Genomic DNA, 24,820 nt, shown 5'->3' with positions numbered 1-24,820 from the left:
GACTTTAAAAATACTTCTTTGATCCAAAAGGGAAATTAAATAAATGTGACTGTCATGCTGCAACAGTCTTCAGTCAGAAGCCTCTTCAGATTGGTTGCAAGACTGACTGCTACCAAAGCAAAACAAATATCTACAGTGGAACATATAAAATAGTCATATGGACTAATAAAATCAAAAAATATATCATAAGGTAGCATATTTATACTGCAGTGACATTTATTTCTAAAATATATATTAAATCAGAGGCTAAAAACATATAATTTCGTCCCTTTCATGCGTGTTGCTGCGCCGGGACTTTATTTTGTAAGTTCGTAACCGGAAGTGAGTTGTTATCAAATTAAACTTGCCGGAAGTCCGTGCCTTCAGCCGGCTGAAGCTGAAGGAATCTGGCTTTCACACCGGGGCTGACCCGCTATTCCACCTGTCCTGTGGGCTGTTGACACGAGTGGGATCCACCGCAGGGAGAGCGGCCATCTGGAGCGTGTTTCAGCCGGGATCCGGGAACTGCAGCGGGATGGCAGCGCTGGGCAGCGTCGGGCGCTTGTTCCACTGTAAGTATCTGAATGTTCAGAAATTTATCCAAACTAAAATTGCGCTCTGGTGCTTTAAAATAATTTTTAATTTTAACGTCATTAAATAAAGTGTAATATTATGCCTTTTTTGTTGTTTTAAAGTGTTTTGTTTGCTTGTCGGGGCTTCTTTTGGACCCTGACATTGACGCTACATGTGAAAGCATCAAGCTACCAAAAGGAAGATACAACTTCCGGTCGGGATTTTTTCAAAAACAACGCTTCACCGTGACATCTGAGGGCTTTAACACGTTTTATTACGGTGCGAAAACTTATTATAATAATCAGCAGCTCGCTATTTAGTATTTAAAATATTTGAAACAGGCCTGCTCTTATCAATCATTCGGTGTATTTAGATAATGTTAGAATTATCTCAAGAAGCTCTTGCTTCCTGTTTCCGGTGCTGATTTTCTCCATCTTGACAAAGTTTCCAGCCTTAATTGTGTGTTTCAGTTTAACGTCTCCGTTACATAATGATCTTATCCCCATTTAGCTTCAGTAAGCTGCTCTGTGAACGTATCATGGTTTTGTTTAGGCGCTTTTACGGCGCGAAGCGAAGTGACCAGCCAGCATGTTGTCGTTACACAACTGCAGACTTTTACACTTGCGTAACCTTACACGCTCTCCCCCTGGCGGCCAAGCCGCACTACTGCAGCCGTTGAGGCCATGAAAGTTGCAGCTATGTTTTGAAAGTTTAAATGTTTTTAAAGTATGTTTACTTTTTTTTAACACCAAAAGCTTTATTAATTAATGGCTTCATCACCCAGCATAATATTGATGCTGTGTTCCTGATGGATGACGATACTGAATCAACTGTACTAATCAAATCAGAGCCTTAATATTAACATTTTTAAGTGACTATAGAAACTATAAAAATAGGGGTGGCGTGACTTCTATATTTAAGAATAAAATAAATTGTAACAAAATCTTTTTGGGTCATTTCACCTCTTCTGAGTATCTGGGTATTGAGGTAAAAGGCCACAAACGAACTCTGGCACTAACTTGATACAAAACTCCAACATATGTAGAAAACTTCTTTGCTGATTTTAATGAGCTTCTATCTCTCATATGCATTGATTATGATTGTTTAATAATTGTCGATGACTTCAACATTCATATTGGCAACCCCCGAGACAGAGGGGCAAATAAACTGGGCGATTGGTTAATATGTTGGTCTAATTCAACATATTAACCAATGCAGGAGAAAAACTGGACCAGGTTATCAGTAAGGGTGTGAATATTTCCAATGTTTCTGTAACTGATGTCGCCCTGGCAGATCATTTCCTGTCGTCTTTGAAAGTTCAATCAACATTGACTCACTTGGCCAAAAAGCTACGATAACAAAACCTTCTTTCACAGAAAACGCTGCAGAAACGGTTAATCTAATCTACTCTTCCTCCTCGCCCTTACGTTGTAATGATCTAGATGATTTTCATTCTAAAGTTTCAGATATTATTGATTAGATTGTCCCCATTAAAGTGAAGGTTGTGTTTGGTAGGAAGAAATCTCCATGGAGGAATGCACAGCTCTGCCGTAGAGCCGGACGAAAATGGCGTAAAACTCAACTTCACTTTTATTTTGAAATCTATAAAGATAGATGATGTAACTATCACTCAACACTACTATATGCAAGGGAAGCTTTCTTTGCAGATGTCGGAAACAAAAACATTAAAGTTCGAGCTTCATTTGCAACAGTTAGCACAAACCCTCCAGTGACGATAACGCCTGAATTTCAATCTAATGGATTAACCAGCTTTTTTCAGGAGAAAATTCAAACCATATAACGTTTAATCTACATCCAGTACCAGCACTAAACCCAAACTTAACAAATGAAGACAAAAATACCCACTTTCAGCTAATTAACAATGAAACCCCCAAATTAATTATAGATCAATTAAGCTCAGTTTCCTGAATGTAGATATCTGTCTGTCTGCATGTATATATATATCTATATATATCTAGATATATATAGTATATATATCTAGATATATATAGATAGATAGATAGATATCTAGAGATATCTAGATATATATCTGTCTTTATGTATGTATATATATATATATATATATATAGATACGTATATCTATATATATATCGATCTAGAGAGAGATATAGATATAAAGATATAGATATATCTAGCGAAGTATAGATATATCTATACTAATATAGACATATATATATCACAACTAATATCAGGATTGATTAAACTCAGATCTTAAACAAATAATAAATGAATAGAAAGTATCACATATGTAGATAGATCGATAAATAGATCTATAGATAAATCTATTTATCGAACTATCTATAGATCTATATATAGATAGATAGATAGATTGATCTATCTATAGATCTATATGAATATATATATATATATTTATATATATATATGGATAGATATAGATTGATATATATAGATACATAGATATAGATATATCTTTTGATTGATAGATGGATAGATATAGCTATTTATATATAGTAATGGTAATATTAATAATAATAATAATTGTTATTATTATTAACATACATTCGTTATAAATCACACTAAATCTTTTTGGACTGTGGGAGGAAGCCGGAGCGCCCGGAGAGAACCCAAATATGGACAATGGAGAACCAGAAAACCCCATGCAGACAGAACCAGGCTGCGATTCAAACCCAGGACTTTCTTACTGCAAGGCAGCAGTGCTGCCCACTGAGCCACTGAGCAGCCCTGATGTTTTATTTACACCAAAGGAGAATTTAGAAACTTATTAACCAAACAGTGATGACTTTAGATTGTGGCAGGAAGCCGGAGCGCCCGGAGAGAAACCTGCAAACAGGATGTTAACTTTTGATAGTTTATTCACAAAATTCAATGTTTCTTCCTCCTCTAAAAAAAACAGCTTTGTTGTTTTGGAGGTTAGTGGCAGGAGAAACCATTAGGTGGGATTTTCTGTGGAGTGTGGCGTTTCTCTTCATGTGTTTGCTTCTCATTATGAATCCTGCTTTTGTACATGTTTTCTTGAGAACAGGTTCAGAAAGCTTTAAAAACTGAGAACAATTTCTGAACCTGTTGCGAAATTTTACATAGGTTGTCCTCTGCAGAGGACTTTATGGCAGCTGGAGTCTCAGGATGATCTTTGCGCTGATCCTAGAAAACTTCACAATCTCTATCAGATTTTCTTTTATGCAATCGGAAACATCCGTTCCCAAAAAATTTCGTCATCTTCGGAGGTTGAACTATCCCGTTCGGGGCAGTTTTTCTTTTGTGGAATCGGAAACATCCGGCCCCAAATTCTTCCCTCCTCTTCTGAGTATAAACTGCCCCGTCCGGGGTAGCTTTTTATCTGGGAACTGCGTGAAAATTGTTCTGATCGTCTTTCCTCTTCTTTTGCAGGTGATCTACCCCGGCCGGGGTAGTTTTTCTTTTGGGGAAGCGGTAACATCCGATCCCAAGTCTTTTCCTCATCTTCTGAGGTTGAACTATCAAAAAAGGGGTAGTTTTTCTTGTGGGGAATCAATAACATCCGGTCCCAAATGTTTTCCTCCTCTTCTAAGGTGAAATTGCCCCGTCCGGGGTAGCTGTTTATTGGGGAACTGTGTAATAATGGTTCCAAAAGTCTTTCTTCATCTTTTGACTTCGCGGCGCTACCCCTTCTGCCCTCGTTCAGGGCAGTTTTATCTTTGTGAGCAGTCTTACTGCCTGGGGCTCCACTGCTGCTCCTGGGTGTTAACCCTGATGCTCCGTCTGGGGAACATTTAAGGTCCGAGACCGTGGAGGATGCGCCATTTCTCGATGTCTTCTCTGAACAAGCCGGACATAAAATGGTTGAAATCAAAGCCTGAGTTTTGAGATTCGCCCCAGAAGAAACTTCCCCAGCCGGGTCAGTTTGATATCTGGGATCCGACGGAAACCCGTCCCAAAACAAGTCTCTCTCAACGTCCTTGGAGCTTGAGAAACGACTCAGCCTGTCATCAGAAGAATCTTCCCCAGCCGGGTCAGCTTGCTCTCTGGGAACCGATGGAAGCCCGTCCCAAAACAAATCTTTCTCAACTTCCTTGGAGGTACTTTCGACTGAGTCATTTACAGGAAAGAAATGGTCGAAAAGTTTCTTCATTCCTGTTGACACGAGATATCCTACTCCAAGACCGAGTGGCAAAATAAAAAGGTTTTTCATCCTGGAAACAAAAAATCTTTACTATACACAAAACCTGAATCTCACTGAAGCGTTTGGATTCTAACTGATGTGTTGACATTCAAGCATTCAAAGCCTCAGAACTTCTTTGATCTGTTGTGATGTTCATGATGTCATCAGTGAGGTCACTGTGGCTCTGGGTCCTGCTTCTGGTCGTTGCTATGGAAACGATCAGATCAGTGACCAAATATTTAATAAGTTGGGTTTTTTCCATTTATTTAACATGTATTGATTAACAATAGATTTCTACCTTGGTTTTCTGTACCTGCTGCCATATAAATTGTCTTTATCCATTATTAATTTGGTTCTGGGAGGAAATTGTTTAGATTTTATAAACATTTGCAGAACAAAATTTTCTCTAATCTTTGTTAACTCTCTGTTAATGATCACATTTTATATATTTTATACTACCTTGTTCTGAAATTGTTAATATCAGTAATGATGTAATTTGTTGCACAACTAATATCAGGATTGATTAAACTCAGATCTTAAACAAATAATAAATGAATAGAAAAGTATCGCATATGTAGATAGATTGATAAATAGATCTATAGATAAATCTATTTATCGATTGATCTATCTCTATATATATAGAGATAGATTGATCTATCTATAGATCTATATAAATAAATATATATTTATATATATAGATGGATAGATATAGATCGATATATATAGATACATAGATATAGATATATCTTGATTGATAGATGGATAGATATATCTATTTATATATAGTAATGGTAATATTAATAATAATAATAATAATTATTATTATTATTATTATTATTAATATCCATCCGTTATAAATCACACTAAATCTTTTTGGACTGTGGGAGGAAGCCGGAGCGCCCGGAGAGAACCCAAATATGGACAATGGAGAACCAGAAAACCCCATGCAGACAGAACCAGGCTGCGATTCAAACCCAGGACTTTCTTACTGCAAGGCAGCAGTGCTGCCCACTGAGCCACTGAGCAGCCCTGATGTTTTATTTACACCAAAGGAGAATTTAGAAACTTATTAACCAAACAGTGATGACTTTAGATTGTGGCAGGAAGCCGGAGCGCCCGGAGAGAAACCTGCAAACAGGATGTTAACTTTTGATAGTTTATTCACAAAATTCAATGTTTCTTCCTCCTCTAAAAAAACAGCTTTGTTGTTTTGGAGGTTAGTGGCAGGAGAAACCATTAGGTGGGATTTTCTGTGGAGTGTGGCGTTTCTCTTCATGTGTTTGCTTCTCATTATGAATCCTGCTTTTGTACATGTTTTCTTGAGAACAGGTTCAGAAAGCTTTAAAAACTGAGAACAATTTCTGAACCTGTTGCGAAATTTTACATAGGTTGTCCTCTGCAGAGGACTTTATGGCAGCTGGAGTCTCAGGATGATCTTTGCGCTGATCCTAGAAAACTTCACAATCTCTATCAGATTTTCTTTTATGCAATCGGAAACATCCGTTCCCAAAAAATTTCGTCATCTTCGGAGGTTGAACTATCCCGTTCGGGGCAGTTTTTCTTTTGTGGAATCGGAAACATCCGGCCCCAAATTCTTCCCTCCTCTTCTGAGTATAAACTGCCCCGTCCGGGGTAGCTTTTTATCTGGGAACTGCGTGAAAATTGTTCTGATCGTCTTTCCTCTTCTTTTGCAGGTGATCTACCCCGGCCGGGGTAGTTTTTCTTTTGGGGAAGCGGTAACATCCGATCCCAAGTCTTTTCCTCATCTTCTGAGGTTGAACTATCAAAAAAGGGGTAGTTTTTCTTGTGGGGAATCAATAACATCCGGTCCCAAATGTTTTCCTCCTCTTCTAAGGTGAAATTGCCCCGTCCGGGGTAGCTGTTTATTGGGGAACTGTGTAATAATGGTTCCAAAAGTCTTTCTTCATCTTTTGACTTCGCGGCGCTACCCCTTCTGCCCTCGTTCAGGGCAGTTTTATCTTTGTGAGCAGTCTTACTGCCTGGGGCTCCACTGCTGCTCCTGGGTGTTAACCCTGATGCTCCGTCTGGGGAACATTTAAGGTCCGAGACCGTGGAGGATGCGCCATTTCTCGATGTCTTCTCTGAACAAGCCGGACATAAAATGGTTGAAATCAAAGCCTGAGTTTTGAGATTCGCCCCAGAAGAAACTTCCCCAGCCGGGTCAGTTTGATATCTGGGATCCGACGGAAACCCGTCCCAAAACAAGTCTCTCTCAACGTCCTTGGAGCTTGAGAAACGACTCAGCCTGTCATCAGAAGAATCTTCCCCAGCCGGGTCAGCTTGCTCTCTGGGAACCGATGGAAGCCCGTCCCAAAACAAATCTTTCTCAACTTCCTTGGAGGTACTTTCGACTGAGTCATTTACAGGAAAGAAATGGTCGAAAAGTTTCTTCATTCCTGTTGACACGAGATATCCTACTCCAAGACCGAGTGGCAAAATAAAAAGGTTTTTCATCCTGGAAACAAAAAATCTTTACTATACACAAAACCTGAATCTCACTGAAGCGTTTGGATTCTAACTGATGTGTTGACATTCAAGCATTCAAAGCCTCAGAACTTCTTTGATCTGTTGTGATGTTCATGATGTCATCAGTGAGGTCACTGTGGCTCTGGGTCCTGCTTCTGGTCGTTGCTATGGAAACGATCAGATCAGTGACCAAATATTTAATAAGTTGGGTTTTTTCCATTTATTTAACATGTATTGATTAACAATAGATTTCTACCTTGGTTTTCTGTACCTGCTGCCATATAAATTGTCTTTATCCATTATTAATTTGGTTCTGGGAGGAAATTGTTTAGATTTTATAAACATTTGCAGAACAAAATTTTCTCTAATCTTTGTTAACTCTCTGTTAATGATCACATTTTATATATTTTATACTACCTTGTTCTGAAATTGTTAATATCAGTAATGATGTAATTTGTTGCACAACTAATATCAGGATTGATTAAACTCAGATCTTAAACAAATAATAAATGAATAGAAAAGTATCGCATATGTAGATAGATTGATAAATAGATCTATAGATAAATCTATTTATCGATTGATCTATCTCTATATATATAGAGATAGATTGATCTATCTATAGATCTATATAAATAAATATATATTTATATATATAGATGGATAGATATAGATCGATATATATAGATACATAGATATAGATATATCTTGATTGATAGATGGATAGATATATCTATTTATATATAGTAATGGTAATATTAATAATAATAATAATAATTATTATTATTATTATTATTATTAATATCCATCCGTTATAAATCACACTAAATCTTTTTGGACTGTGGGAGGAAGCCGGAGCGCCCGGAGAGAACCCAAATATGGACAATGGAGAACCAGAAAACCCCATGCAGACAGAACCAGGCTGCGATTCAAACCCAGGACTTTCTTACTGCAAGGCAGCAGTGCTGCCCACTGAGCCACTGAGCAGCCCTGATGTTTTATTTACACCAAAGGAGAATTTAGAAACTTATTAACCAAACAGTGATGACTTTAGATTGTGGCAGGAAGCCGGAGCGCCCGGAGAGAAACCTGCAAACAGGATGTTAACTTTTGATAGTTTATTCACAAAATTCAATGTTTCTTCCTCCTCTAAAAAAACAGCTTTGTTGTTTTGGAGGTTAGTGGCAGGAGAAACCATTAGGTGGGATTTTCTGTGGAGTGTGGCGTTTCTCTTCATGTGTTTGCTTCTCATTATGAATCCTGCTTTTGTACATGTTTTCTTGAGAACAGGTTCAGAAAGCTTTAAAAACTGAGAACAATTTCTGAACCTGTTGCGAAATTTTACATAGGTTGTCCTCTGCAGAGGACTTTATGGCAGCTGGAGTCTCAGGATGATCTTTGCGCTGATCCTAGAAAACTTCACAATCTCTATCAGATTTTCTTTTATGCAATCGGAAACATCCGTTCCCAAAAAATTTCGTCATCTTCGGAGGTTGAACTATCCCGTTCGGGGCAGTTTTTCTTTTGTGGAATCGGAAACATCCGGCCCCAAATTCTTCCCTCCTCTTCTGAGTATAAACTGCCCCGTCCGGGGTAGCTTTTTATCTGGGAACTGCGTGAAAATTGTTCTGATCGTCTTTCCTCTTCTTTTGCAGGTGATCTACCCCGGCCGGGGTAGTTTTTCTTTTGGGGAAGCGGTAACATCCGATCCCAAGTCTTTTCCTCATCTTCTGAGGTTGAACTATCAAAAAAGGGGTAGTTTTTCTTGTGGGGAATCAATAACATCCGGTCCCAAATGTTTTCCTCCTCTTCTAAGGTGAAATTGCCCCGTCCGGGGTAGCTGTTTATTGGGGAACTGTGTAATAATGGTTCCAAAAGTCTTTCTTCATCTTTTGACTTCGCGGCGCTACCCCTTCTGCCCTCGTTCAGGGCAGTTTTATCTTTGTGAGCAGTCTTACTGCCTGGGGCTCCACTGCTGCTCCTGGGTGTTAACCCTGATGCTCCGTCTGGGGAACATTTAAGGTCCGAGACCGTGGAGGATGCGCCATTTCTCGATGTCTTCTCTGAACAAGCCGGACATAAAATGGTTGAAATCAAAGCCTGAGTTTTGAGATTCGCCCCAGAAGAAACTTCCCCAGCCGGGTCAGTTTGATATCTGGGATCCGACGGAAACCCGTCCCAAAACAAGTCTCTCTCAACGTCCTTGGAGCTTGAGAAACGACTCAGCCTGTCATCAGAAGAATCTTCCCCAGCCGGGTCAGCTTGCTCTCTGGGAACCGATGGAAGCCCGTCCCAAAACAAATCTTTCTCAACTTCCTTGGAGGTACTTTCGACTGAGTCATTTACAGGAAAGAAATGGTCGAAAAGTTTCTTCATTCCTGTTGACACGAGATATCCTACTCCAAGACCGAGTGGCAAAATAAAAAGGTTTTTCATCCTGGAAACAAAAAATCTTTACTATACACAAAACCTGAATCTCACTGAAGCGTTTGGATTCTAACTGATGTGTTGACATTCAAGCATTCAAAGCCTCAGAACTTCTTTGATCTGTTGTGATGTTCATGATGTCATCAGTGAGGTCACTGTGGCTCTGGGTCCTGCTTCTGGTCGTTGCTATGGAAACGATCAGATCAGTGACCAAATATTTAATAAGTTGGGTTTTTTCCATTTATTTAACATGTATTGATTAACAATAGATTTCTACCTTGGTTTTCTGTACCTGCTGCCATATAAATTGTCTTTATCCATTATTAATTTGGTTCTGGGAGGAAATTGTTTAGATTTTATAAACATTTGCAGAACAAAATTTTCTCTAATCTTTGTTAACTCTCTGTTAATGATCACATTTTATATATTTTATACTACCTTGTTCTGAAATTGTTAATATCAGTAATGATGTAATTTGTTGCACAACTAATATCAGGATTGATTAAACTCAGATCTTAAACAAATAATAAATGAATAGAAAAGTATCGCATATGTAGATAGATTGATAAATAGATCTATAGATAAATCTATTTATCGATTGATCTATCTCTATATATATAGAGATAGATTGATCTATCTATAGATCTATATAAATAAATATATATTTATATATATAGATGGATAGATATAGATCGATATATATAGATACATAGATATAGATATATCTTGATTGATAGATGGATAGATATATCTATTTATATATAGTAATGGTAATATTAATAATAATAATAATTATTATTATTATTATTATTAATATCCATCCGTTATAAATCACACTAAATCTTTTTGGACTGTGGGAGGAAGCCGGAGCGCCCGGAGAGAACCCAAATATGGACAATGGAGAACCAGAAAACCCCATGCAGACAGAACCAGGCTGCGATTCAAACCCAGGACTTTCTTACTGCAAGGCAGCAGTGCTGCCCACTGAGCCACTGAGCAGCCCTGATGTTTTATTTACACCAAAGGAGAATTTAGAAACTTATTAACCAAACAGTGATGACTTTAGATTGTGGCAGGAAGCCGGAGCGCCCGGAGAGAAACCTGCAAACAGGATGTTAACTTTTGATAGTTTATTCACAAAATTCAATGTTTCTTCCTCCTCTAAAAAAACAGCTTTGTTGTTTTGGAGGTTAGTGGCAGGAGAAACCATTAGGTGGGATTTTCTGTGGAGTGTGGCGTTTCTCTTCATGTGTTTGCTTCTCATTATGAATCCTGCTTTTGTACATGTTTTCTTGAGAACAGGTTCAGAAAGCTTTAAAAACTGAGAACAATTTCTGAACCTGTTGCGAAATTTTACATAGGTTGTCCTCTGCAGAGGACTTTATGGCAGCTGGAGTCTCAGGATGATCTTTGCGCTGATCCTAGAAAACTTCACAATCTCTATCAGATTTTCTTTTATGCAATCGGAAACATCCGTTCCCAAAAAATTTCGTCATCTTCGGAGGTTGAACTATCCCGTTCGGGGCAGTTTTTCTTTTGTGGAATCGGAAACATCCGGCCCCAAATTCTTCCCTCCTCTTCTGAGTATAAACTGCCCCGTCCGGGGTAGCTTTTTATCTGGGAACTGCGTGAAAATTGTTCTGATCGTCTTTCCTCTTCTTTTGCAGGTGATCTACCCCGGCCGGGGTAGTTTTTCTTTTGGGGAAGCGGTAACATCCGATCCCAAGTCTTTTCCTCATCTTCTGAGGTTGAACTATCAAAAAAGGGGTAGTTTTTCTTGTGGGGAATCAATAACATCCGGTCCCAAATGTTTTCCTCCTCTTCTAAGGTGAAATTGCCCCGTCCGGGGTAGCTGTTTATTGGGGAACTGTGTAATAATGGTTCCAAAAGTCTTTCTTCATCTTTTGACTTCGCGGCGCTACCCCTTCTGCCCTCGTTCAGGGCAGTTTTATCTTTGTGAGCAGTCTTACTGCCTGGGGCTCCACTGCTGCTCCTGGGTGTTAACCCTGATGCTCCGTCTGGGGAACATTTAAGGTCCGAGACCGTGGAGGATGCGCCATTTCTCGATGTCTTCTCTGAACAAGCCGGACATAAAATGGTTGAAATCAAAGCCTGAGTTTTGAGATTCGCCCCAGAAGAAACTTCCCCAGCCGGGTCAGTTTGATATCTGGGATCCGACGGAAACCCGTCCCAAAACAAGTCTCTCTCAACGTCCTTGGAGCTTGAGAAACGACTCAGCCTGTCATCAGAAGAATCTTCCCCAGCCGGGTCAGCTTGCTCTCTGGGAACCGATGGAAGCCCGTCCCAAAACAAATCTTTCTCAACTTCCTTGGAGGTACTTTCGACTGAGTCATTTACAGGAAAGAAATGGTCGAAAAGTTTCTTCATTCCTGTTGACACGAGATATCCTACTCCAAGACCGAGTGGCAAAATAAAAAGGTTTTTCATCCTGGAAACAAAAAATCTTTACTATACACAAAACCTGAATCTCACTGAAGCGTTTGGATTCTAACTGATGTGTTGACATTCAAGCATTCAAAGCCTCAGAACTTCTTTGATCTGTTGTGATGTTCATGATGTCATCAGTGAGGTCACTGTGGCTCTGGGTCCTGCTTCTGGTCGTTGCTATGGAAACGATCAGATCAGTGACCAAATATTTAATAAGTTGGGTTTTTTCCATTTATTTAACATGTATTGATTAACAATAGATTTCTACCTTGGTTTTCTGTACCTGCTGCCATATAAATTGTCTTTATCCATTATTAATTTGGTTCTGGGAGGAAATTGTTTAGATTTTATAAACATTTGCAGAACAAAATTTTCTCTAATCTTTGTTAACTCTCTGTTAATGATCACATTTTATATATTTTATACTACCTTGTTCTGAAATTGTTAATATCAGTAATGATGTAATTTGTTGCACAACTAATATCAGGATTGATTAAACTCAGATCTTAAACAAATAATAAATGAATAGAAAAGTATCGCATATGTAGATAGATTGATAAATAGATCTATAGATAAATCTATTTATCGATTGATCTATCTCTATATATATAGAGATAGATTGATCTATCTATAGATCTATATAAATAAATATATATTTATATATATAGATGGATAGATATAGATCGATATATATAGATACATAGATATAGATATATCTTGATTGATAGATGGATAGATATATCTATTTATATATAGTAATGGTAATATTAATAATAATAATTATTATTATTATTATTATTATTAATATCCATCCGTTATAAATCACACTAAATCTTTTTGGACTGTGGGAGGAAGCCGGAGCGCCCGGAGAGAACCCAAATATGGACAATGGAGAACCAGAAAACCCCATGCAGACAGAACCAGGCTGCGATTCAAACCCAGGACTTTCTTACTGCAAGGCAGCAGTGCTGCCCACTGAGCCACTGAGCAGCCCTGATGTTTTATTTACACCAAAGGAGAATTTAGAAACTTATTAACCAAACAGTGATGACTTTAGATTGTGGCAGGAAGCCGGAGCGCCCGGAGAGAAACCTGCAAACAGGATGTTAACTTTTGATAGTTTATTCACAAAATTCAATGTTTCTTCCTCCTCTAAAAAAACAGCTTTGTTGTTTTGGAGGTTAGTGGCAGGAGAAACCATTAGGTGGGATTTTCTGTGGAGTGTGGCGTTTCTCTTCATGTGTTTGCTTCTCATTATGAATCCTGCTTTTGTACATGTTTTCTTGAGAACAGGTTCAGAAAGCTTTAAAAACTGAGAACAATTTCTGAACCTGTTGCGAAATTTTACATAGGTTGTCCTCTGCAGAGGACTTTATGGCAGCTGGAGTCTCAGGATGATCTTTGCGCTGATCCTAGAAAACTTCACAATCTCTATCAGATTTTCTTTTATGCAATCGGAAACATCCGTTCCCAAAAAATTTCGTCATCTTCGGAGGTTGAACTATCCCGTTCGGGGCAGTTTTTCTTTTGTGGAATCGGAAACATCCGGCCCCAAATTCTTCCCTCCTCTTCTGAGTATAAACTGCCCCGTCCGGGGTAGCTTTTTATCTGGGAACTGCGTGAAAATTGTTCTGATCGTCTTTCCTCTTCTTTTGCAGGTGATCTACCCCGGCCGGGGTAGTTTTTCTTTTGGGGAAGCGGTAACATCCGATCCCAAGTCTTTTCCTCATCTTCTGAGGTTGAACTATCAAAAAAGGGGTAGTTTTTCTTGTGGGGAATCAATAACATCCGGTCCCAAATGTTTTCCTCCTCTTCTAAGGTGAAATTGCCCCGTCCGGGGTAGCTGTTTATTGGGGAACTGTGTAATAATGGTTCCAAAAGTCTTTCTTCATCTTTTGACTTCGCGGCGCTACCCCTTCTGCCCTCGTTCAGGGCAGTTTTATCTTTGTGAGCAGTCTTACTGCCTGGGGCTCCACTGCTGCTCCTGGGTGTTAACCCTGATGCTCCGTCTGGGGAACATTTAAGGTCCGAGACCGTGGAGGATGCGCCATTTCTCGATGTCTTCTCTGAACAAGCCGGACATAAAATGGTTGAAATCAAAGCCTGAGTTTTGAGATTCGCCCCAGAAGAAACTTCCCCAGCCGGGTCAGTTTGATATCTGGGATCCGACGGAAACCCGTCCCAAAACAAGTCTCTCTCAACGTCCTTGGAGCTTGAGAAACGACTCAGCCTGTCATCAGAAGAATCTTCCCCAGCCGGGTCAGCTTGCTCTCTGGGAACCGATGGAAGCCCGTCCCAAAACAAATCTTTCTGAACTTCCTTGGAGGTACTTTCGACTGAGTCATTTACAGGAAAGAAATGGTCGAAAAGTTTCTTCATTCCTGTTGACACGAGATATCCTACTCCAAGACCGAGTGGCAAAATAAAAAGGTTTTTCATCCTGGAAACAAAAAATCTTTACTATACACAAAACCTGAATCTCACTGAAGCGTTTGGATTCTAACTGATGTGTTGACATTCAAGCATTCAAAGCCTCAGAACTTCTTTGATCTGTTGTGATGTTCATGATGTCATCAGTGAGGTCACTGTGGCTCTGGGTCCTGCTTCTGGTCGTTGCTATGGAAACGATCAGATCAGTGACCAAATATTTAATAAGTTGGGGTTTTTCCATTTATTTAACATGTATTGATTAACAATAGATTTCTACCTTGGTTTTCTGTACCTGCTGCCATATAAATTGTCTTTATCCATTATTAATTTGGTTCTGGGAGGAAATTGTTTAGATTTTATAAACATTTGCAGAACAAAATTTTCTCTAATCTTTGTTAACTCTCTGTTAATGATCACATTTTATATATTTTATACTACCTTGTTCTGAAATTGTTAATATCAGTAATGATGTAATTTGTTGCACAACTAATATCAGGATTGATTAAACTCAGATCTTAAACAAATAATAAATGAATAGAAAAACATCACAGGAAGTGTTTTTATTTCTCTGTTTCAGTTGCCAGGAGCAACGTTGGGTTGACGTTAAGGAGACGATCCACGGCTGCAGCTTTAGCTCAGAATGCAGCTCCAGAAACACAGGAGAGCAGGTAACAGACACGCCTCCAGACTGGTGGATGGAAAACCTGATTCCAGTTTAAACTTTCCTCAGGACTTGCAGAAGCTCTGAATGCATCCAGAAACATTTTGAACTGTGGACAGTTTGTTATTGCTTGCTGACAGGTAGTCTGCTGATCTGGGAATCCTCCTGTTACTCGCTTTATTACTGCTTCCTGTTTCCTGCGGTAAAGATTTTCCAAGAGGAAGGAAGTCCTCTGTTTTCAAAACAGAAAGAAAGAAGATTGCATCACTTCCTGTTAGTTAATAAGACCTCAACTTTGTCTCATAAGTTTTCATTGGAACATAAAACTGTGCAACAGTTTTACCAGATGGTTGGATGGATGGTTGTTGGATGGATTGATAGTTTGATTGTTGGATGAATGGTTTGTTGGTTAGATGGATGGATGGGCGGATCATTAGATGAATTGTTGGAAGGTTGAATGGATGAACTGTTGTTTGGATTGTTGGCTGGATGGATGAATGATTAAACAGATGGTTGGGTAGATGGTTGGATTGTTGGATGGATGGATTCATTGTTGGATGAGTTGTTGGTTGGATCAATGGTTGGATGTATTGTGGATGGTTTGTTGGTTGGATGGATGAATGATTAAACAGATGGTTGGGTAGATGGATGGATTATTGGATGGATGAGTGGTTTTTGGTTGGATGCACAGTTGGATGAATCGTTCCATCCATCTCTTCGTCCGTCAGGAAGCCTAAAACAGGAATCCTGATGCTGAACATGGGCGGTCCGGAGAAACTGGAAGACGTCCACGACTTCCTGCTGCGGCTCTTTATGGACACCGACCTGATGAAGCTTCCTGTTCAGAAGTGAGCTTCAGCAGTTAGCACGTCTCCATTAGCATCTCCGTCGCTTCGCTAGCGTTCTGACCCGCTCTCTGCCCCGCAGCAAGCTCGGCCCTTTCATCGCCAAGCGGCGCACGGCGAAGATCCAGGAGCAGTACAGCAAGATCGGCGGAGGATCGCCCATCAAACACTGGACGTCCATGCAGGGCGAGGGCATGGTGAAGCTGCTGGACGACATGAGCCCCGACACAGGTTAGCATCTCTGGAAGCTGTTAGCATCTCTGGAAGCAGTTAGCAAATTTGGAATCGGTTAGAATTTAGTTAGCATTTCTGAAAACAATTAGCATGTTTAGAAGAGGTTAGCTGTTTACATCTCTGGAAGCTGTTAGCATCTCTGTAATTGGTTAGCATTGCATCAAGTGGGTTGTTAGATCAGGTTATGTTCCCAGGGGGACAGATTTGTGTGTGACACAGACAGAGTGGGTTATGGTATCATAAACAAACTGCTTCAATTGTTCATTTTGTGCAGTTGGATTAGGACAGAACAGAATGACAGAAGCATCTGTGGAAGCGGTTAGCGTTGCCGTTAGCGCTGTCATCTGATAACCAAACTGTGAGGGAAGATAGTGAAGGGGTGTCTGCTCACACCCTGAAGCACTCTGCTATCTGAAACCGCCACAATCAGCAGCTGCTCAACAGAGTTTCTGTTCGTTTTCAGACTTTGCTGCTTTTTTCCTCTCAGTTTTAGTTAAAGACGGCAGTTTAAAGTCAGAAATACACAGACTTTGTTCAAAATTATAATAATCTGTTCAGAATAATGACACAGTTCACCTTAAAGAATGTGTTCAGAATGAAGAATCTGTTTATAATAACAGTTCTTTTCAGCTCTAATAAATTGTCAGCGTTAGGAATCTGTTGTAATAACAGAAGGTTTTTTTTTTAGCAGCTTGTTTTTCCTTCTGTGACTCGTTTGGTTGGATTGACTCGTTATTTCAAACCTTTTCTCAGCTCCTCACAAGTTCTACATCGGCTTCCGGTACGTGAACCCGCTGACGGAGGACGCCATCGAGGAGATGGAGCGGGACGGCGTGGAGCGAGCTGTGGCCTTCACCCAGTATCCCCAGTACAGCTGCTCCACCACAGGTCGGCGGTTCGCTCCGGAAACGCGTCCCGGTTCGGTTTGTTGCTTAAAGCGATAACGCCTCGTCTCCGTCAACAGGCAGCAGTCTGAACGCCATCTACCGTTACTATAGCAACAGAGGAGACAGGCCAAAGATGCGCTGGAGCGTCATCGACCGCTGGCCCACACACCCCCTGCTGGTGGAGGTTAGAAATTGCAACTGCTTTAAAATTCAAAACAAAAACGCCATAAATAAATAAATTACAAAATATTACTAAATGTAATATTTTGTTTTTTAGTGCTTTGCTGAACACATCAGAAATGAGCTGCTGAAGTTTCCAGACCATAAGAGGGAAGATGTCGTCATTTTGTTCTCAGCTCATTCGCTTCCAATGGCAGTAAGTCACAAATATCTGGGATTTATTGATGATGGTTATTGATTAATCAATTACATCCTGATTTTCATTAACTTAAAGGCTTTTGAAGAAGTTTTTGTTGCAATTTACATTAAACTTAACTGACAGAAACCGCCAGCTTGAAAACGTAAAATAAACACAAAGTTCTGGAAAGGCAACCTTTAAGTTTCAGAAATGTTGCCGGGAATTTATGCTAAAGTAACAAAAACTGTTTTGGAAAGTACGTTCAAGAAAAAATCCCCAGTAAGTTTCTTGAAAGAATATAACTTAATCTGAAAAGGTATGCTGTAAGTTCTGGGAAAGTATCTTAAATGTAACATGTAAGATCTGAAAAAGTATCCGTTAAATGGCACTGAAGTACTTTGGATGTTCTAGTAAAGCAAGGTGCAAGTCACCAGAAACTAATGCACAAGTTTGGAAAAGTTCTAGAAAGTTACCCTTTAAAAGTACTTTCTAAAATCCTAGAAACCAGCTTGAAAACTTAGCATGAACAATTTGAAAAAGTAACAAAGTTCTGGAAAAGTTTCAGGAAAATCAATAGTAATTTCTGCTAAAGTAGTGAAGGCATTTTCTGGAACATTCTAGAAAAATTCAGCAAGTTCAAATGCAAGTTTTAGAAACTTACCCTGTAAGATCTGAGAAAGTGACATGAATGTTTTGGGAAATTTGAAGCCTCATAAAGGTAACCTGTATGTATGACAGACATATGATGTGTTCTGCAAAAATGTTTAAGTTTCAAGAAAATAACCTGAAAGTTCTGAAAGAGCAACATCTAAGTTCTAGAAAAAGCCCTGAATAATCTGGAAACATATTCTGTAAATTCTGGGAAATGAGTCTTTAAACTGCACTGACGTATTTTGTAAGTTCATAGAAAGTAATCCAGGAGTTTTGAAAAAATCTATCTGTAAGTTCTAGAAAGTTTCTGAAACGTTGCCAGTAATTTCTTCAAAGTAACACAAACTATTTTGGGATGTTTAATAAAAATCTCCAGTAAGTTCCTGGAAAGTGTCTGTTAGACTTCCTGTTTGTATTTGCAGGTGGTAAACCGAGGCGATCCGTATCCGCAGGAAGTGGGCGCCACGGTGCAGAGGGTGATGGAGCGACTGGGACACTGCAACCCCTACAGACTGGTGTGGCAGTCCAGGGTGGGTCGGGTTTATTCTACTACACTGTAAAATGTGTAGCTAAAAATGAACCTCCTCATATTTATTTCACATTGAATATGAGGAAGTAAATTTCTCATATTGGTTGGTTTTCAGGATGACATTTTCCAAGATGGCTGCCATTTTTGAACCTTTTAAACAACTTATTGTCTTATGACGCTTCTCATTTTAATGACTTGGACTTTATGCCAAATGTTTTCAGCTTTGGTCAACTTATTCATGCAACTTTAAAGTAATAATACATAGAAAAATTAGAAACTGAAAACGTTGCTGTTTATTAGTCTCACACTGGAGGAGATGAAGATGAAGATGAAGATGTGCAGCACAGAGTTTATCACGGTGATTTTATGATCATTTTACTGGTTTTCATTTTCTTCTGCTATTTTTAAAATGAGCAGTTCAGTGTTAGCTTCTGCTTGTTTTGTTTTTTAATGTGTTTAAAACACCAAACACCTTCATCTAATTGGTGATTCTAGTTCAAAAATAAGTTTTCCACAATAAATATCGATAAATATCGATAAATTGGTCCAAATATGTTTGATCTGACAACAAAAATATGAATCTATAATAAATCTTGGCAAATTTAGTGCAACAATAAATTTTCTTTGACGACCATCTTTAATCTTTCACCAATTTAAAGGTGAACAGTTTTGCTGAAATCTTAAATAATCTGCTGCACTATTAATTGTTGTCCACAAGATGGCGCCAGATGTTAACGGTTGGTTTGCGGTTGCAGGTGGGCCCCATGGCGTGGCTCGGCCCCCAAACCGACGAGGTGATCAAAGGCCTGAGCGAGAGAGGGAAGAAGAACATCCTGCTGGTTCCCATCGCCTTCACATCGGACCACATAGAGACGCTGCATGAGCTGGACATCGAGTACGCTCAGGTGTTGGCCGAAGAGGTGAGGAAAGCTCAAACACTTCCTCCATGATTCCAAGTTAAAAGCACTTCCACGCAAATACATTTGAGGCCTTTATTTCAGATTAAACAGAATAAAATACATTTTAAAAGTGCAAACGAAGCCTAATAACCGTTTTTCTCTCAAACTGAAGCCTGGAGGATTGGAGATGAACAGAAAACAATAAATATAAAGTACAGAAAACAAATTCAAACAAGTCTAATTCATTTTAAAAATAACTTATTGATCCAAAATGGAAACTAAATGTTGATGTAACTCATGTTAATTAAAATTCTTCCAAAAATATCAGTTTTTCTCTTTAAAAAGAACCAATTATTGATGTTTTTATTCCTCCATTTGGGTTTCAACTGATTCTAAAACAACGTTTATTAAAAAAATTCCACCCAGACGGCTTTTAGTAATAAGTTTAATGTTTTTTAGTGTCTGGAAAATAAGCCTTTTCAGATTACAACGTCTCACCTAGTTACCTACCAACCCCGGCAGAGTTCCAGCATGTTTGGTCAGTTGGTACAATGGCTGCTGGTGTTTTTGGAAAACAGAAAACGATAAATAAAAAGTTTCTTTTAGAGAAAACCGGTGTAAACTGAGCAAGAAAATATTTAAATGTATTTTTTCTTAAATTAAAGCGAAACGATTCTATATGAAAACGTAGTTTTCATCAAACTAATGGTTTTCTTTCTGTTTTTTTCTCCAGTGTGGAGTGGAGAACATCAGGAGAGCAGAGTCGCTGAACGGAAACCCTCTCTTCATGAAGGTTCCTCCTCATCATTCTTTCACATTTAGCGTTTTATTTAAAAGCTGATTAGAGAAGAAAAACCAACAAAGCAGCATCAGTTTGTGTTTCCTAACTGGAATCAAATCTTTTTAATCATCCTGATGTTTAATCGGTAAACAGGATTTGATTTTAGCTGAAAGCTTGAGGGAAACGTCGGGTTTCAGACGCTGTGAGCGACGCCTCCCTGCCAGGCGGCGTCCAGCTGCAGCGCTGCTGCCGTTATTAAAGGAAGGTTCAGATCAATGGGAACCTTTTCCAGCTGACTACAGTAGAACCGAGCGGCCCGGCTGGCCGGCTGCTCGGACCCGCTGCGCTCAGAGACCCCTCGCCCAGCCTCCGAGTGTCGGCCTGGGAGGAAATCAATATCCAGAGGATGATTAGTTGGTAGTTACTGAAGGATGGTTTCCTGGTGCACTTTTAGTTTCTTTGTGAGGCTCTGCTGCTGGAAAATGAAGAAAAATGTGTTGATCTGGTTCTGCACAGCGAGACGGAGGCTCAGCGCTGATCGAGTTTAATCATTATAATCCACTGCATTTACAAATAATTAGCACTGAATCGATTAATCGTGATTAATCGATTACTGAAATAGTCGTCAGGTAATTTCATAATCGATTAATCATTAACGGGAGAGTTCAGATTTGAAAAACAACAGACTGAGAGCAATAATTAAGACAAAACTGTAAAAAAAATATATAAATTTTGCATTAAATATGAAAAACCTTCTTTGTAAAAATGTTTTACCCAGAATTCAAATCTCCTTGAAGCCTTTTTCTGTCTAACTATTAAAAATAATTATGAGATTAGTAGGAAGTATTTTTTATTTGATACATTCATTAAAAAGGACCCTGTTATTGCATTTCAGACAAAAAAAGAGAAATTATTTGCTTTTCCGTATTAATCAATTAATTGATTGATCGTCAGAATAATCGATTACTAAAATAATAGTTGAAATCGTAAAAATAACATTTAATTTTTGTTTATGGAACAAAAAACTACAAGATTTCAAATGAAGTGGGAAGAAAAAGTTCACAGTTTTACTAAAATATAAAGTTTGTATGGTAAACCTTTAATGTGACCTTTGACCTTATCATAATAATTATAATCTTAAAAAACTGTTGGCTTCAAACTACTACACCAAATCTGAAGAAACATTTAGAGATCAAACTAACAGAATCTAACGAGGAACTTGTAATCTAATTTAGTTACTTTTAAAATTAAGTAACTTTTTCCATAAATACTCGAGTTCATGAAGTCCAGCTGTCCGTAGAGGAAACGTTTCGTTGCCGTTTGTCAGGAACAGAATCGTATCGGAGCGTTAAGAGTCGGACGTGACGGTTTGTCTTCATCATGAGTCGCCGGTTTGACGTTTAGCAGCTTGAATATTTAGAGATTTTTGCTGAACAGCATCTGTAGCTGTGATCTTTTGGTGTCCAGGCCCTGGCTGACCTGGTCCAGTCCCACCTGAAGTCCAACGAGCCGTGTTCCCGCCAGCTGACGCTGCGCTGCCCGCTGTGCACCAACCCAACCTGCGGCGAGACCAAGGCCTTCTTCGCCAGCCAGAAACTCTAAGGCTCTCTGACGCCGCCGCCGCGCCGCCAAGCTTCATAACAAACTCTGGAGACGCTGAAGGCCTTCTGCTCGCCAACAACCCGCCGGAAAAAAGCAGCAAAAGTGACTGAATTCTGTCGCAAGTTAATTTTAAATATTGATTTCTGGAGCTTCCCTTTGGTTGAAGTCTGTAGATAAAGGAATCGACTCTTTTATTTCTTTGAGTTTATTTTTCTCCCATCCCTTCATGTTCGTCACCGACTGCAGAGAGATTTAATTAAATTGCTCAGAACATCCTGCAGGTATTAATCTCAGACCCAGTGTGGAAAACGGCTTTTTAGGGAAACTGTAGATAGAAAATGAAAGTAAATTTTCACCAAAAAAACGTGGAAATTTTGAGATTAAGCTCAGAAATATTCTAGAGAAAAACTTTGACATTTTTTGAGCTTCAAGTAGAAAATTTGCAAGAAAAAGCTCAGAAATGTTGAGATGAATCTCAGATATTCTGGAGAAACTTGTAAATCTCTTGGCTCCAAAAGTCAAAAATTTGCAAGAAAAAACTCAGGAAAAAAAAGATAAATTTTCTGAGTTTCCAAAGTCGAACATTTTTGACATCTGGAACTCAGAAAGTCTTTTGGAGGTAAATTTACTTTTTTCCATCTATAAACAGCCTTTAAAGACTAGTGTGTAAAACTGTGGGCTCTGTAGTTTTTCTGCTCTTTGTGCCTTTTATACACTGGATTCTCTGGACTGCTTGAGTAAAATCCACCACATTTGTTCCTGCTGTGACTTGACCCTTTGACAGCTTGAAGAGAAACACACATCATTGTTCTTGTTGAGCTGAACATCTTTAGCTGGGTTGAACCAACTGAAAAGGTTTAGCTAATTGTAAAACTGAGCCTTCTACAAGCTAACTGAAACCATCTAAGCTAACGTAAGCTAACGTAAAAAGTTTAATTGGCTAATTCTGCATCCTGTTTACTTCAGAAGTTGAAGCTAGCAGTAAAACGTAGCTTTCTACATGCTAACTGAAAATATTTAGCTGACAGTAAACTAACATAAAAAGTTTAGACGGCTAATTCTGTGTTGTATTTACTTTGCAAGTCAGAGCTAACAGTAAAAGTTAGCCTTCTAAGAGCTAACTGTAAACATTTACCTAACATGCTAACTGAAAAGATCTAGCAGACATTAAGCTAACTTAAAAAGTGGAACTTTTTTAAACAAATATTTTCCTAGCTAAAAAGTTTTACTTTGCTAACTGGCAGGTTTCAGCTAACATTGAGAAAACTAAAGTTTGGTTTGTTGTAAGATGACCAGAGGATTGGTTTAGTGAGTTGACTAAAAGGTGCTAGCAAGCTGAATAGCAAAGGTTTAGCTTGCAGTATGCTAACTGAAATGCTAACAGTTACCTACTAGTTGGTTTGCTGAAATAGTTTACATGTGTGTAAGTTAACTGAAAAGATTTTATCTATCTTTAAACAGTTTAGCTTGTAGTAATTTGAAAAGGCTAATCAAATAGAAAACAGTTAGCTTACTGTTAGCAGAATGCAAAGGCTTAGCATGCATAAGCTAACTAGCCACGTTTGGCTCATTTACAGAGAGATTTTACAGTAGTTATGAACAAGGCTATGTTTAATGCTTGCTGTAATAACATTTAGAAAGAAGCTAAATGGTTTTCCTTTAGCAATACCAATTAAGCTAGCATGCGCTACCTTTACTAGAGCTGTCATTGCTTAAAAGTCTTTACTTTTGGTAAAGATGGAACATTATTCCCAGCTTTTCAGAGTTGTTATCTATAATGAATCTCCATGAAGGCATATTTTAAAATTATTTCTTGATGCTAATCTACGCACAGAATAGCCTGTTGTTGTTCTTCCACTGGATTAGAAAGGATGTGTGTTTGTCCATCTCTTATTTTTTACATATATTGATTGATATGAGTGTTTTAAGGTGTTAGCAAAGATCTTCATGTTCTTAAATGTGTTTGTTGGATTTTCTTATGTTTTTCATGATTGGGTCCTTTTCAGTCGGCAATTATGCTAATCGATGCTAACCAAGAATCTGGTAACATTCTGACCCGAAGCTACTTATTATAACATTAATAAAATGTTGTGTATTATTAAAAACTACTTTCTCATTTTAATATTTAAAGTTGTAGATCTACTCTGTGAAGTGTTCAGGTCAAAAGGAAAGACTAAACTCTCTTCTGTTTCCTAATTTAACTCTAATGCAGCTTAAAACAAGGAACTGTTGCCACATGTGAAGCAAAAATATTATTTAGTTTTTTGGATTTATTTAAGATTTTGTTCAAACCATGTCTTCAAAGTAATGTAAATATAGTACAAGTTAAAAGTTTGAAAGCATTTATTTGTTGAAATAACTGGTGCTGTATGAACTTTGACATGGTGTTACATAAATGATGAGGTCTTCCTTCAAAATAATATAAAAATCTGTTCCTAAAACTGTCTGGATGTGTTTGGTGTTCTTGTCCTGTTCTTGTCCAACTGTGTCCAAGTTTCAACCATCAAACTGTCCATCTTGGAACAAAATTGGTTTGGTCAAGAAAAATGAAAATGTTTCACTTTAACAGCCTAATGGGTGGAAACTGACAAAATATTTAGATTTTCTGCTTTTCAAGTAAAAACGAACCTGTGAAAGTGAGACACATTAGAGCCACTGTAGATGGTAAAAAGAGTCAAATTCATTTACAATTCAAATACATTTTGTAGGAAAAACAAGGCAACTTCTGAGTTCCTAAAGTAGCAAATCTGCTAGAAAAATCTCAGACATTTTGAGATTAATGGCAGAAAGTTTCTGGGAAAAAACTAAAATGTCGGAGTTTCAAAAGTAGCAAATTTTCTAGAACAAACATGGCAATTTCCGAGTTTCAAAAGTATATGTTTTTTTTTTAC

General features: G+C 38.5%; 1 protein-coding gene across 1 annotated transcript; it reads left to right on the top strand.

Annotated features, from left to right (window-relative positions):
* The first annotated feature begins 331 nt into the window (after positions 1–331).
* On the top strand, positions 332–24,371 carry fech (ferrochelatase). Its single transcript, XM_028025678.1, has 11 exons — positions 332–551; positions 15,060–15,150; positions 15,872–15,991; positions 16,071–16,219; positions 16,976–17,110; positions 17,187–17,293; positions 17,387–17,485; positions 18,541–18,648; positions 19,403–19,567; positions 20,280–20,339; positions 21,795–24,371. Exons 1-11 carry the CDS (start codon positions 515–517, stop codon positions 21,927–21,929), a joined length of 1,206 nt encoding a protein of 401 aa, XP_027881479.1. The 5' UTR covers positions 332–514; the 3' UTR covers positions 21,930–24,371.
* The last annotated feature ends 449 nt before the right edge of the window (positions 24,372–24,820 follow it).

This window comes from Xiphophorus couchianus, chromosome 8 (genome assembly GCF_001444195.1).
Source record: "Xiphophorus couchianus chromosome 8, X_couchianus-1.0, whole genome shotgun sequence".
NCBI lineage: Eukaryota > Metazoa > Chordata > Actinopteri > Cyprinodontiformes > Poeciliidae > Xiphophorus > Xiphophorus couchianus.
Note: the sequence above shows the minus strand (reverse complement) of the source record. Positions and strands in the feature narration are given on the sequence as shown.